General features: G+C 42.1%; 1 protein-coding gene across 1 annotated transcript in view; it reads right to left on the reverse strand.

The window, feature by feature from the left end:
• SOAT1 (sterol O-acyltransferase 1) overlaps positions 1-16,217 on the reverse strand; it is a 53,354-nt gene that overhangs the window by 5,261 nt on the left and 31,876 nt on the right. Inside the window, exons 6-15 of the mRNA XM_032796169.2 lie at positions 15,285-15,392; positions 12,679-12,961; positions 10,685-10,763; positions 9,770-9,851; positions 8,933-8,978; positions 4,948-5,077; positions 4,298-4,395; positions 3,547-3,645; positions 2,327-2,462; positions 984-1,129 (exon numbers count right to left, since the gene is read on the reverse strand). Coding sequence (XP_032652060.1) covers positions 984-1,129; positions 2,327-2,462; positions 3,547-3,645; positions 4,298-4,395; positions 4,948-5,077; positions 8,933-8,978; positions 9,770-9,851; positions 10,685-10,763; positions 12,679-12,961; positions 15,285-15,392 — 1,207 coding nt within the window. The remainder of the gene's footprint in view (positions 1-983; positions 1,130-2,326; positions 2,463-3,546; positions 3,646-4,297; positions 4,396-4,947; positions 5,078-8,932; positions 8,979-9,769; positions 9,852-10,684; positions 10,764-12,678; positions 12,962-15,284; positions 15,393-16,217) is intronic.

Genomic DNA, 16,217 nt, shown 5'->3' on the forward strand with positions numbered 1-16,217 from the left:
TTAATAGGCACCTGCGCAGCTTAGAGGGAACTTAGGATCAGACCTTGAATTCTGAACCCACTTAGAATGGGCTTCAGATAAAACCTTGCTGAATAGGTTTGAATGCCTTGTCAAGGTGCTGTGCAAGACAGGTTGAGTTATCAAGACTACTCAAACACTGAAGGGTTTGGTGTTTAGGAGCGAAGTTGTCCATGTTTGATTTTATAACCATGTTTCTATTTTCCCTATTTTACAATTGCCACTGCTGAAGGTAAGGGGAAATTCCCTACAGACCCAGTCAATGCAAAAACCACAACAACCCACAAGACAAAAAAAAACCCCATCCCAAAACACAAAACAAAACAAGAAAAACCAAAATCCCACAACTGTTTCTCCTCATCCTGGAGGCTGAGCATGCTGCCTCCCCTGCACTGCAACACTAGTACATATTGCCTTAACGGATTAAAGTTCTCTGAGTTTAAAGGACATAAGCCCACCACTTGAAAACTGACAGTCAGGGTCAAATAAAATGTACTGTTTAAACTTCTTTAAAGAAGTGACCCTACAAAGTAAAACTGAAAATGTGTGTGCGGAGGTAGGGGAGATGGTGAACAATGGGCAGTAAAATTCCAGATCCTTGAGTTTTTGTCAGCTAGAGACCTTCTCTAATTTCTGTTAGTAGAGTCAGCCCTTCTCCAAACTGATCTCAGATGACATATTCATGTAAGAGTTATGTCTCAGGCTTTGTACTATTCTGGAGTTTTTGTTATTAGGCTCATGTCATAAGTTTAAAACCAGTAAAAGTGAAATAGAAGCCAACTTCTTTACATCATCGCCCCCCATTTTCCAGATTATGCCATATCAGTCTACCGCTCTCCTCTACCACATTAGAATTTCTCACCTTTTTCCCATAAGGCCAACTCTCACTAATCTTTTGTCCTTTACACAAACCAGGCTTGTCCCTTCTCACTTCGTTATTTCAGAATCGAAGGTTAATCACTCACATTTTCCAGGGGGCAATACTGATGTGCATACCACTCCTGACTGTAAAGGCAAATGATGACACCCTGGCCCAGGAAGAGAGAGGTCCACATGATCACATTCCAAATGGGCCCTTTCCGACGGTCATTAAGAATGAAGTTGAAAACCACTGGAAGAGGAAATAGAAAGTCATCAAGGTGCACTCTTCAGGATATCTGCAAGCTCAGGTTTTAACCCACATTAAGAGCCAATAAGTTTCTTGAATTCTCCTTTCAGTTCCACTAAATTGGTCTGATCATCGGTCTGCTGTCCATCTCTACTGTATTGATGGCACATTATGGGAAAAGTCCAGACAGAACAGGAAAACATGTTCATCATCTTCTTTCACAAGTGATATGTATCACATTGGCAGGTTTATTCCCTACAAGACTACCAGGTCCATCTGACAGCCTCGGTTTAGAACGGGAGTGGTAGTGTGCTACAGCAGAGGAGTGAAGAATGCTGGCAGAGCAGGGGATGGGAGGCAGCTGTGAACATCTGCACTGTGCCTGCCCCATAACAATTACCACCCACAAAGTAAACACGTTTGCACTCATGCTCCCACAAAAAGAGGCAGGGAAAAGGGAAGATGCCATCCTCCAACTCAGTGCTGGAAGGCTACACTTATACACATCAGTCACTGTAGCAAGATAAAAACTGAGCAATTACTCTCTCAGACTATGGCTTTAAAAATAAAAATATTGGCTACTAGGCAGAAGCGTGGTAATTCATCCTCGAGGGGCTGGCTAAAGGGAAAAGTTATGTTGTTATAAATTCACTGCCCAGTTTTATATACATTAACTTGGTATGTTTTATATGCATGGGGATATGTATGCTGCAATACAACTAGCCATAGGAGCGCTGGCAGCCTTTTTGGCACCCTAGGCAGCAGAAGGTCCCACCCCCAAAATGGTGCCCCCAACAGAGGCAGCAGAAGGTCCTGCCCTCGAAATACCGCCGACGACCGCGGTGGCTGGATGTTCGGCCGCTGCAGTCGCCGCCCCCCAAATGTCAGTGCCCTAGGCGACCGCCTAGGTCGCCTAATGGGTTGCACCGGCCCTGTACAGGGATACAATTTCCCTCACCCTTATATTCCTTGCATCCTTATACCCCAATCCTGAAAATACGTAAGGAATTCTTTAATGTGACTCCTTGGACACATGTGTTTGCAGGATTTGGTTCTCCAGCTGGAACTTTTCTACAGGAAACAGTTCTGCAAGTGTTTGAAGAGCAACTCACCCAACAGACCCTGATCACTATTTTAGTCTCTGGGCTTTACCCCAGCTGAATATTTTATTTTTTACCAAATGCTTTCCTGGTGACTTACTTCCAAAGCACATGAAGAGGCAGAAGAGGACTGGATAAAAATAACCAAAGCAGACTCCCAGGACATACTCGTGTACGGCAGCTGAGACAGCAAAGACGGACAGCATAGCAGCAGCTTTGAACTTCTTACCAAAGAACTGGTGATGGGAAGAGGGGCAGGGGGAAGATATCAAATACAGACCTGTTCTGTTATACTTTATTCTATTTTATACTAGAGGTTAATACATTTAAAGTAATTTTAAAGGACTAGTTAGGATCTGCCCCTGCTATGCATGAGGTGCTTTAAAAATGCCATACACATTACACATTACTTAGATTAAGGAAAGTGTCTATTCTTTGCTGGATTTCTACTCTACTTCTCACTTCCTGAGAATGCACATGAAATATAAAAACACACCAACGCTCATCTATTCAAATAATGTATTACCATGCCAGAATATGACAGTTCTGTGAACCAACATATTAGGTTCAGTTGTTACCTTTTATTAAAGCATTAGAATAGGCCCCACTCCTGCACTTTATGCATGTGAGTAGATCAGTGAACTCAATGGTTCTCCTAACATGCATAAGTGGCTTCCCCGTACCAGGACACCAAATCTGGTCATTCACATCCCTGAATGCACTATGAAGCAGCGTTTCACAATCAAGTTACTCGTTTGTCTATAGTTACATTTTTAACCTAAGTCTCCCCTCCCATCCTGCAGGAAAGGCTTTGTGATCTCCCCCTCAAAGGTCAGCAGATCGCCAGTTTGTCAGTCACTGACTCTTTTTGTTAGTCATCAGGTCAGTCAAAAAGCAAGGCCTTTTTGCACCTCTACGGGATAAGACACTGGCTTCTGTAAAATTGGCATAGAAATAGGGAGGAGCTTTTACTGGACATTCATTTATTCAAAACAATTTACAAACTTCTAATATGGATTCCATTCCTACACCACTACATTAATTCACACTTCCCCACATTCTCTTCCTTTGTCATCCTCTTCAGTGATTTCTGCATAACTGCAGAAATAACCTTGCTGGATGAAAGCTATTCTAGAGCGCTTCTCCACATCAGTCCTGTTCCAAAGCCAATGAGGACTCTAGCAACGCAAACTACTAATTTTCTCACAAGGAATGGTGTGAGCTCCCCTCTTACACCCACCTCCTTACTTTTTTAGAAAAAGATGCCACAGTGTTTCAAAGAGAGGTAAAGAATGAGGACCGAGTCTGCTTGCTGCTCACCCACAGAAAGTCCCTGTAAGCGTAGTAATACAGCCAGTCATGTACCACCACATTCCATGTTCGGTAATAGTTTGCATATGATGTGGAGTTCCACCAATCCTGAAACACATAGTTAAAGGGGAGAAGAGAGCACATAGTTGGTGTTAGTGACAGGTCTTCCATTAACTCTTTTTGAAAACTAAGTTTGAAAATGTTTGAGGAGACAGATTGTGTGACTAGAACAACTAGTTATCCCAGTTAAATTAACAGGTTGTATTGCACGATTTCACAGGTTATGGCATTTGTACCATCTTGATCTTTCAGGGGTATGACAGTTACTCCAATAGCTGAGTTCTATGGAACTGCAGTGGTCAAACAGAATGAAAAATTTAAGTTATGGTCATGCTAATGAAAAGATTTGACAGTTCTGGTGGCTGAAGTCCTGTTCACTCACAGAGAGGTAATACAGGCATTGGCAGGCCAAGTTTCCTCCACAATACCCAACTGGGATGCCTCAGTCCTGATCTACAGGGACTTTGGAGAAGGAACTTCCCCTACAGTGAACATCAGCAGCATTTCTGCTGCTAGGATGCCTCATGCAGCAGAGCTTTTTGAAGTTCTTTTCCTCTCCTGACACTATTTCATTTGGAGAAAAAAATTCTAGGAACTTTATAAAACTAAAATCATTTCATTTGGGGTGGATTAACAAAGATAGCATCTGTAGAGAACAGCAGCAACATCTACAGACATTGCAGAAGAAAGACCTTGTTACCTTGTAGAACATTCTGTCTGCAAAGCGCAGCATCTCAGCAAATGCATTAAGCCAGCAGTGAAGGAATGCAAAGAAGACCAAGAAGAGAATCAGAACACCTGGAGATACAGAAAAAAAAAAAAAACAGACTCATTTCACAACATCTGTTGGTTTACTCATCTGTGACCAGGGATACATAAACAGAGCCATCAAACTGTGTCTGCTGCAAACAGGTTTAACAGGAGGAACCAGATTTTGTATTACTCAATCTATAACTATCATTTCTACAGTGTACTTCACCACACGGGATGCACAAAGGCTGCTCTATGGTACAGAGACTGTTGACAAAGGAGCCAGAATTAAAATCTGAAGTTCTGTTTGACTCTCTCGTGCCCTCAAGTTATAATATCTCATTGCTGAACTTTCACGGAGAAAGTCTTATTTAACAACAGAACAGCAAGTTATCTTCTTAGTTATCACAGGATAGGTGCACTGCAGGGCAGCCATATCTGCTATAGGGACCAATTCTCCCCTTCCTATGAAAAACCACCCATCTCACACAAATCCTGTGAGCAGGAGTTTGGCACTTTCTCTGAACCCTCCTTTTACAAGTCTAGCCTGGGTGAGAAATGGAGGAAGGTTGTAATGTTGCACAGCCACCTAAGTCTCACCTGGCAGGATGGAATTGAAAATGCAGAGGACCAGCCCTCGCAGATTGAAGGGTTCCTGACTTATGTTCCGAAATGGAGGGATGCAGAGTCGCACAAAGATGTAGTAGGCATAAAAAAGCGAACCAATCACCTGCAGCACAAGAGCAGTCACACTCCATAAGAAAAATTAACGCAAAAGTAACATCTGTAACATCGCAAATCTCTCTACAGAAGAGAGAGAGAAACAACGGCATCACCCCAAACTTCCCACCACTCACAAACTTCTTGGATTAGAAACAATATTCATGAAACTCCCACAATATTCTAATTTTTTGTTTTCAATTAATATTGGAGCATTGTTCCCAGATAGCTGGTGGGGTAATGTCAGTGCATTGTCACTGTTTTGCCAGAGTAGCTTTACAAATTTCTCCAAGTCCACCTACTGATGTGGTGGCTGTGAGCAGTTCTAATATAGTGCTAGAAGATGAAGCTCAATAGTTTTATGCTGATGCCCAAAATACAAGTGAGAAATCTCACAGTTTGGATCTAACCAAGACACTGAGACAGAGCTGAGCACACATTGTATATTATAATCTTTACTTCACATATGTTATAATCTCCACTTCTCTTCCACCTGAGAAGATTTACAACAGGCCGGGCCATTCAAGAACCTGGTTTTGGTTCATCAGGCAACTCCCTATTCAAAGTTTTAAGACAGGGAAATTCTGTCAATACAGTAATTTGACTGGATGAATACTCTGACTCACTTTATAGTTAGCTTCAGCTCACCTAATCCCCATTATAAATGCACATACGGTACCGCAACTAGAGTACACGTTTTTTCACTCCTTTCCTTCCACATCAAGAACAGCCTATCAAGAGGGAGCTGGGCCCCCTTGTTAGTGCCATTTAGATGCAAAGAAGGATTCCTTGTGAACTGGCAGAACTCCAGGTCACACCACACTGAGGGTCCAATAAAATTTGACCTGGAAGTTTCTTTGGATTACAGCAAGAAACAATGAACGACTGTGCTCATTGAAGCACATAGGGCAAAGGAAGCAGTTTCTTGTCACTGACCCCGCAACATATACACACTGCCTTCCCAAGCTCACAAACAGGGTTGTCCTTAACCACAGGCAGAAGAGGCAGCCGCCTAGGGCGCCACTAGGTCTGGGGGCACCGCTCTGCTGGGAGCCCGGACAGATGGGAAGCAGTGGAGCATGTAAGAGCAGGGCGCGGGTCCAGAAGAGAAAAGCAGCATAGTGAGGGAGGATTGGCTGCTGGGGTCCGGGAGGGCGGGAAGAAATCACCTGCAGAAGACCAATTCCCGATTAAATAGGGGCAGCCGATTTGGCTTTTATCCTCCTCCCCCCCCCCCCCCGCGCACCGATTTCAAATTTGCTGTCCTCACCAGGGGGACTGAACCGAGACATACAAAGCCCAAATACGGATGGCCCTATAAAATCAGGACACTGGATCTGTCACCTACGGGGAGCGGTCTCTCCCCAGGCGCAGTGATCCTCACCAGGGGCTCACAAGCGGATGAACTGCGGACACAGTGTGCCCGTCCTGGACAGATCTGTCAAATCACCAGGGTCTGTGGGCGCGCGGGGTGCCCGTGGCGTGTGGATCAGACGAGGTGCGCGCGGTGCCATCCGCACCCGCAAGAGGTGGATTGGGGTCGCAGTTTTCCACTATCTCCTCCCTGCAGCTGTTGGACAGCAGGCTGGGGTGAGCCAAGCAGAAGCACGCTGGTGCCATTTGAATTATATTAACAAATTTGGCCCAATACTTGCTACACCTGAATTCATCATATAAAAAAAAAAAAAAAACTCAGTTCTTAGCAACCCAGATACTTAAGTTGGGACAATCATGATGGTTTGGTAGGGGCAGGGATGCAATTTCATCAGGAGAAACAAAATGTTGATGACTCTATAGCCGTTTACTGCTAAATAGAGTCTCCCAAAACTTGTATATGCTCATCTCTATAAGGTACGGAGAGGGTCGAAACCCTAGCTCAATGAGCCAAAGTGCAGTGCGAGCGCTGATTTGCTGCGAATCAGCGTGGGCTGAGCGCTCAGCCTGCATGGCCTGCGTTCGGTTGCTGCCCCTTGCCACCAGGGTCCGGCCCGGCCCCCTCAGCACCACTGCTGGCCTGGGCACCTCCAAGGAACCCAGGCTGGCAGCAGGGCACGGCCGTGGCTGATACCTGTGAGCCACTCAACCGCGTCGCTATGTCCTCAGCCATTGCTAGGTGGCCGAAGCAGGACTATATAACGAAATCACAAAACAAGAGCAATTAATGACAAGTAAGAACTAGAGCAGTGAGCCCCAACCTTTTCGTTCGGCATCACCAGACGAAGGACTTGGCAAGTGGAACCGAGCACCCAAAAGACTCACCTCCAGAAATCCAGCGCATTCAAGCGGTGACACCTCGAACGCGCTATCACGGCAATTTGGCAAGCCAAATTTCCGTGGAATTTGGCAGATGCGTCCGCGGCCAGTACACAGTGCGGCCCGCGTGGGGACCCTGACCATAAGACCCCGACACGGAGATCGTTTATTAATGGATTGAACGGTATAAGAATGTAGTACGCCTCAACGGCACAATGTCAAAAATCGATAATGGCATGACAGTCTCATACGCAAACTTGTTGAATATAAAGCCGAATGTGTACATGACCACCGTAGCGACTGACAATTCTAGACAGTAGCATCAGGAGAAACGGAGTTTCGAAAACAAAAGCCATTAAAAACTATCTTCATCTACCAAGGGTCAGAACACTTGACTGGTCTTGCTATTCTTGCAATCAAACAAGACATCACTTTGTCTTTGTCATACGATGACATTATTACTGATTTTTGCAGACAAAAAAGCCAGAAAGATTGCTTTTAATTAAAAACAAATCCTTGTTTCAATACCTCTTCACAGATATTTTCAATAAAATGTTGACAAATTAAAAAAAGTTATATTATTTACATCATTCTGTCAAATCAGAATTTTTTCTGTAGTGCTGCTTCTTTAGTGCTAGTCCATCAGCATTACAGTGTGCTTCATTAAGTTAAACTGGTTTTAATAACATGCATGTGGCAATTTTTCCAATAGTGTAAGCTTATGTTTGTGTTGCTAAGAGCAAGACAGGCTCAGGGGCAACAGTTTAATAATTCCGCCTAAGGCACCATAAATCCTAAGGACGGTCCTGCTCACAAAATCTTGATCAGTGCTAGATTTAGAGAAAAAGTGAGGTGAGAATACAGACGTGTATGTGTCCTCTGCACCAATCTCAGTTGCACTAATTAACTAAAAGTTATTTACTTTGACACAGTATGGCCATTAAAATAATAAAACAAGTTTAATGTTCAGATAAGCATCCAAAAGCTTGGCTTGAACTATCAAAACCTCGAGTTTTCAAAAGAATGCTGGAGATCTCAACAGATATACTGGCACTTGTGTTTCTGTCTGGAGCCTTTGAAATGGTAAACCACCTTTTCCAAAAAAGGTGTGGTTCAAAACTAAAGCAAAGGCTCAGATCAGTTCTTTGTTGCGCAAGGTAATTAGCCCTTCTCCAATATCCACAGTACTTTGGTAAAATGCATACTGGTGTTTCTATCGCCCTCTGTATCAATATAAAAGCCAACGGTCATAAATCAAAGCTAAGGAAAAATCAAGCCCTAACTGAAATTATGACAGAATTTCATCATAGGGTAGATTGTATATCGAGTCAACTCACTGACGGAAGCAACTAGTAGAAATTTTTTTTCTTAAAAAGGAATGAGACGAGTATCTGACAAAATATTTCAGGGTAAAAATATTAATATAATAGCAGGGATCAGAGAGAGTTTTATTTTCTTTCATCACTAGAAGGGCTTCTGTATTTTTCTGGTGAAACTCACTGCTGAATAATTCACATAAACTGAGGCAGGAAGTGCCGGACAATTCCATCTGATAGAGTCTGAGAATTCTCTGGACATGTATTAAGATGATCAAAAATTAAACTAGACTCACCTGTGCAAACTTGGTAGCTACATAACCCCATCTTATCATGGGATTCCTACAAAGAGAAAGAGCACAATGTTACATCTAACAAACTCTTCCTTTGGGGCAGCAAGGATCTCATCCACTACAACTGTATTCTGTAACCATCCCATCCCTCGAGCACAGAACTAAATTAAAGTTTAAATTAGAGGTTTAGTCTGTGGAATATTGAAGGTCTGTAGAACAGGTCCATACTATGAAAGTATGAGAACTCCAGGGCTAATGTATTTAAAAGGTACCTGTAGTTCCTCCTCAAATCCAAGAGATGGAGCTGCTTAACAGCTCCATATTATGGCAGATACTCAAATTTAACTAAAATCTAAGGGACTAGATTTTCCCTTTCTTTCTAAAGACATTTAGAATCTGGTTGTTTCATTCCTAGATCTAACTCTAGATGGTTTTCAGAAAAGCTCCTAAAATACACCTCTACCTCGATATAACGTTGTCCTCGGGAGCCAAAAAAACCTTACCGAGTTATAGGTGAAATGAACTTGCTTTGATCCACTGGAGTGCGCAGCCCCACCCCCCAGAGCACTGCTTTACCGTGTTATATCCGAATTTGTGTTCTATCAGGTTGCATTATATCGGGGTAGAGGTGTATCCAGAGACTGATTAGCAGAGGGCGGGTCCAACATGTCACTGGGGTGCTATTTCCAGCCCTGACAGTAGTTTGGCATATGACCTGCAGAAACTCACCGTATCTCTCAGTGCCTCAGTAAAGTGGGAGTAGTTCCTACTTCAGAGTTATTAAACATTAGCTCAGACTTTTAGAATACTACATAAAGATATCAGTGTTGTTGACATTACCTCGGATAGTTGTCCCTGTAGATGAGGGTGGGAGCGAAGAGGAAGTACAGATACTGGGTAACTTGGGGAACTGGGATGGTGCCTGAAAAAGCAAGAGAGTATTTGGCAGTGAAGCACTCAGCACACTGAAGGCATGGTGCTTCCCTCAGTAGCATTCTGCATTCTTAACACAGACCTCCTAACTACTCATCACCCTGAAGACTTTAGTCAAGGAGGCAGAATTCTTAGACTGCCAGAAAAAGAACAGAGGGACAACAGATTAGTAATTAGCAGGAATTCTGTTTGGGACATGTAGTTCAGAGAAACCAGCACAGCCACTCAGTGCACAATGTTGTTAAATTGGCAGTCATTACACACAGTCGCATTTTTAAAAGGAGTTACTGCCAGTGTGTCATGATTACTGGTATCATGTGTACCCCAGGGCCAGAATGTTGGCACCACACCAGCATCTGGGCTCTTATTCCATGCTAACTTTACTGTGCAGTTCTAGACGGGCTACTGCCCTCTTAGAGGTGCTGTCCTTTGGATTGAAGCATTACACCGAAGTCCCCTCTGCCATTTCTTGTGGATGTCCCGGTGGTAGGAAGATCCTCCGGCACTAAAAGCACATAGAAAAACCCTTGATGTCTTGACCAACTTAGAATTAGAACTGGTTTTAGAGAGACCCTACTTCTTTGTAATAACTCAGTCACCCTGGTTGAAATTCACTTCTATGCAGAGGGCCATCACAGACCCCAGGCATCTCTCTAGCCACATTAAAGACTCACTTACACCTGAGTGTATAAATGGTGCGCAGAAGCCTTGGGCTGACCATATGCATATGAGTGAATTTCACCCCTAGAGGAAGGAGGACTCAGGAAGCAAAGAGTAAAACATATCCACAAACATCTAGTGATAGCAGGGTAAGTTACTCACTTGACTTCTCCTTGGCTGAAGACAGGACCCGAGGAACATTCTCCCTAATGAACGAATAAGCCTTCATAATTAGACGAACCTGTAAAACAAGACCGTCCAAGATCCCATTTTCCACAATTTAACTTCCTCAGCCTCTACACTCCAGTGGGACAGAGTGATGCATCTAGGTAACGCTTTCAGCGTATAAGTCTCTTTTCACCTTATCCTTTTTTAAAAAGGTATGTATTGTTCCCCCTCTAGGTTCACCTCTCGACTAAACACTCAGAGCACCAGAAGGGGCAAGTATGAAGATAGTAGTGGTACTTGCCCCCTCTGCACCTTCAAAAAATCCAAACTGTTTTGTAAATTTAGGTGGAAATTAAAATGAGCTCCAGTCCAGTGCATGTGCTGTGTGATGTGGAAACCAATAAAATGTAAGTCAGGTTAACCGAACAACACGATCTAGACTGAAGCAATGAATCACATCATTTCAACACCCCAGCTGTTCCCAGCATTGAGATTATTGCTGTCAATCTAGAATTATTTATTGAGTATATGGCTCCATTTTTTAAGTGATCAAGTTGAAACAAGACGGCACCAGCACAGGAGCTCTATGCCTACTGTTCAATTCACTTTTTTTGCCCCCCACAATTTCCTCTCAGGAACTGATAATTGCTTGGCAGTTAATACTCCTCAAACTTGCTCTCTGAGTGCTGGCGACTTCTTTTTTGAAAGACACTCATAGTGAAAACTGATTCTAGAATTACAAACATCAGGACTGTTGCGAAACATTCAGAACACAAAACGTGAATATACAGTAACAAACTAATGTCAAATGTAGCTATTAAGAACTGTTTCTGGGTCACAATAGAGGTGTACACTTCTCTTCTTTGTATGAATATAATTGTTCAAGAAGGATCTTAAATTCTCTTTCAGGCCAGCACAACATATTTAATGGGAGTTTAAAGAAAAAATCTGACCTCCCTTCTATAAAAGCTAGAACTGTTCTAACTCTAATTATATTTAATCTACTTAAGATTGGCTCCCTCAAAATGTAACTGTGCACAGTTACCACCTTCCTACTTGGGATACAACTGCAAGATTATTCTGTGAATATCACAGAATATTACAAAGAAGCAAAATGCGATGCATCAGTTGGGCCATAGGAGCAAGATTTGCTACATTAAACCGTTTGCTGTTTGGGTCAATATGGACATATATTTTATATACCGCAGATCTTACAAGAGGATATATGTAGTCTTCATATTTAGATGCACAGGGCACAAAAAACTGCTTGAATTTAGAACTACAGTATTAGAAGTCAAAATCACCAAGGTGGTGAATGGCTATTTTAGACAGAGACCATTCAAAACCATTCCCTACCATTTTTGAATATTATTTAATGTCATCTGCACTCTTCACTGACAGAGCAGCAAGTAAAATGAGTGTGAGGTTGCAAGACAATCCAAAATTAAAGCTTGAGAAATTACACAGATTTGTTCTGCCCTCTTTATGGGTATTGCACCTTATCTGTTGTGTGACAACTAGATTAATTTACATCACAATGGTCAAGTGGCCTTAAATTTTTACTTTTGTTCTAAAAGCAGCCAATACTGGGAATTGGCAATATTTCAGGTGTTTCCACTTGTCTCTTCCTTCTAGCAGTCACATGGGTACACCTTGTCTACAACAGATGATATTTAAAAATATACATACAATAGTTTAGTGCAATTGTATCATATTAATAGATACTGAATTTGATTCAATCGGCAAAGGATAGAATTATTGAAAGCCTGTTAATAAAATAAATATTTTTAAAAAATCAGAACTAGTTGCCAAGAGTAATGTCTCTTAGTTACAAATTGCTATTGTCTCACATGCAGAGACAGGCACTACAATATCCTTTTGAGGAGGAAAAAAGGCTTTTCAGCAAGTTCTTTCCTAGACAAAATTTTCATTCTAGCATGCAAAGCCATCTACTGTCCTGCCTCTGAAGTCACCATGCAGAGACTCACCTGTTCAAGTATTATAACGAACCGAGAGGCTGGAGGTAGAGCATACGACACAGCAACATATGTTGGCCCAAACCCAAGCCCGATGCTTTGGAAGAGCATGAAGAGCATCCCAAAGAAGAGGGAGCGGATTTTCCGGTGGGAGGAACAACAGTGACCCTGGGCCCACTGTAGGAAGAGGCCATAGGGTAAAATGAACGTGGACAGAAACATGCAGAGCCAGGTGGAAACAACAACAGGAAACTTGCCGAAAGCAAAGACCAAAAGATCAAATTCAAGCACCAGCCTAAAAGAAACAGATACGAGACAAAGCCAGATTAGTGGCATGTGGTGTTCGTTATCTCTATTTATGAAAGCTTCCAACCCAGTTCTGCAGTGGTCACAGAAAGCGACATTAGCAGACAACAGCTGGTAGATGATCTCCGTTCAATTCCTAAATGGACAAGTGCATTGTGCAAAACCAAACCACACTCACTCTTGTTGGCAACACTGACTGGCTGAAAGACTAAGGTCTGACTCAACAACACATGCAAGCACATGCTTAACTTTAAGTCATATGGGCTTCAATGGGACTTAAGTGCCTGTTTTAAGGAAGTGCATGTTTAAGTTCTTTGCTGAAGATGAATGAGCTTAAGCACGCACTTAAGAGTAGGCATGTGCTTAAATGCTTTGTTAAATCAATACTAGAGTGAGACCCAGAGACAGAACTTCTCTCACTTCTAGCAAGGGTCCCTCCAAAACAGGGAGGAGACATTTACTGGGAAGTGAGAAAAGTTTCTATTGATGCCTCCATGGCTGTACTTGTTCTGTGGATAAACAGGATTTCAGTCTTCAGAGATGTCACTTTAGCATGTTTCACAAGACTTCAGGGTCAGATTATTAAAGATATTTAGGCACCCAAAGATGCAGATAAGCACCTAGTGGGGATTTTCAAAAATACCTATACACCTGATATCCATTGATTTTAATAGGAGTTGGATATCTAGGTGCCTTTGAAAATCCCACTAGATACCTAAGTACCTTTACAAATCTAGCATTAAATCTACTTTGGTTAAAAAAAGGTGGAATTAAATCCTAGGTAGATTTGCTATAGAACATGGTTGATTATTTTTAGAATAATGAAGGAACAGTTCAAATCCACACAAATTAATATTGTGACTGGTCCTTAATGGTTTTCCCCTCCTTTAGAATCTAGTCTGATTTAGAAGTTTTAAATTTCTAGCCCTTCTACCTCAGAAGAGCCTTCACTCTATAGATTTAAAACTCTGCTGGCTCAGGACAACCTCTCAGGAACACATACCACAAGTACACAAAAGCTTAAAATGTATTCATTCCCATCTGGATTCATACTAGGATTACAAACTGTAATCTGAGACACTATCAGATCTATTTAGGAAGACAGTTTTAAAAAAAGGATATTACTGCAGATACTATTGTGACAAAATCTTACAGACAATCTGTTCCTCTGTATGGAAGACAAGTCTCCAATGTAGATCCATCCAGTTCTTCCCCTTCTGCCTACATCACTTTCAATTGAGAAACAAAGCTAAGCTTCCATTTGGAAACCCAAGTTGCTGCCAGTTTACATTCATCCAGAACTGTACGTGCCAGCTCTCAATGAGAGATGAAAAAAACACTAACACAAGTCATGTCATAACTGGTTCTGATATACGAAAAACAAGGAAATTGTATTATCAGTAAGAAAAACACAGTTTCGCTTGTAATCTACAGGGATAGCTGCCAAAAACAACTACAATTTAAGCAATAAAGTCAACAAGTCAGAGGAACATTCTCTCTCTCTCAAGCATGTTCACTACTGGCTACAAGCATCTAAGTACAGACATAACTGAGTCTGTTCCAGGACCTTCAAGGTTCTCTTAGAACAACTTAATTTACATCTATTTAGCAACAGTACAGTCCTCCAGAAGTATGTTCAGTATAGTCTACTAATGCAGGACAGAAGGCTGCCAAAGTACATCTCTACCCCGATATAACGCCACCCGATAGAACACGAATTCGGATATAATGCAGTAAAGCAGCACTCTGGGGGGCAAGACTGCGCGCTCCAGCAGATCAAATCAAGTTCAATATAATGCGGTTTCACCTATAACGTGGTAAGATTTTTTGGCTCTCAAGGACAGCATTATATTGAGGTAAAGGTATATTTGCCATTTTTCAAAACTGTTTACACTGTCTCCTTCACTTGACATAAATGAAGAACCACCACCATCTAGTTCATAATTCTGGTGCTCTGAGAACATAATGAAAAGAAGCTATCACGTACCTTTATGCCGAGTTCTCAAGAACTGCATGCCTCTAGCCCAATGACATTGGATATAATATTTCCAGGATATGTGCCCAAAGCCTATGAGCCATATGACAAAATTGCTCACTATCTACCTATGCCTTCTGTGGTTGCCTTGTCTGTCTAGGGTGTAAATTCTAGCACAATTTTAAAGCTTGTTGAGTCTATTTACAAGTTTTATGACCTGTCCACACAGCATTATACTTGGAGTACGAGTTCCTCCATTTTGTAACTTTATGTACCACTAATTTTTAATTATCAATTTTCAATATGCAAGTGCTTCCCTTTCAACATGCTTTCTTACCTTCCTTCATCAATAAAGTCTACTACAAGTGTGCTGAGAATGAAGAGGATGAGGAGAGCGATGAACATGTGGTAGATTGTCCGGATGTGGTTCACTTCAAACAGCTCACTGGGGAGGAGGTCCAAATGAAGAGCAATATCATTAGCACACATATGAATAGCATATACTGTCTATAGTACTTTTTCTCTTCCAAATGTTTCCTTTCATTGTGAAACATGCCCCAACAAGTACAGCACAATTGGGAGACAAGAGATCCGAGTTATAGTTCTGACTTGCTACTTGACTAAGTCACTGCTCCGTTCCTCACTTTTACCATCTGTAAGAAGATGGTGATACAACTACCTCACCGGGATGTTGTGTGAATTAATTCATGTTTGTGAATAAAAGACACCTGGTTCTCATCGAGCACTTCTTCTACCTGAAGATCTCACAATTCTTTCTTTGAAGGTGGAGTAGGTAATCCTCAACCTTATTTTTACACAGGGAGAATTAGTCACAAGATTAAATGACTTGCATAAGAATCCAAAGGGGACTGTCAGCAGTCAACAACTGAGACAGGTCCATTAAAGCAATGAACACAAGCAATAAACAGTTTCTCCCCAAAGGAATTCAGATTTGAGGATCCAACAAGTGTTGCGCTGTGGCAGCCCTCCAGCAGGGCTACAGCTATTCCTAGTGCCTCCCACTATCACCATCTGTCTAGCACATGTGGATAAGGGCATGTGGGAAAAGGTTTACAGAACCCTCTACATAGGGGAAAGGCAGGCAGGCAAGCAAGCTACACTGCTTTGTAGCTTCAGAGAACCATTATCTTTTCAACAAATATCCATTTTCTTAGAGATAAAGCTCCAGGGACATTTGCAACTATATATGGCTGAAAAAAAATATTCAACAGGAATCGGACATGGAAAGAAAGGGCTCAACTATAATAAA

The sequence above is a fragment of the Chelonoidis abingdonii genome, chromosome 7 (genome assembly GCF_003597395.2).
Source record: "Chelonoidis abingdonii isolate Lonesome George chromosome 7, CheloAbing_2.0, whole genome shotgun sequence".
Lineage (NCBI taxonomy): Eukaryota > Metazoa > Chordata > Testudines > Testudinidae > Chelonoidis > Chelonoidis abingdonii.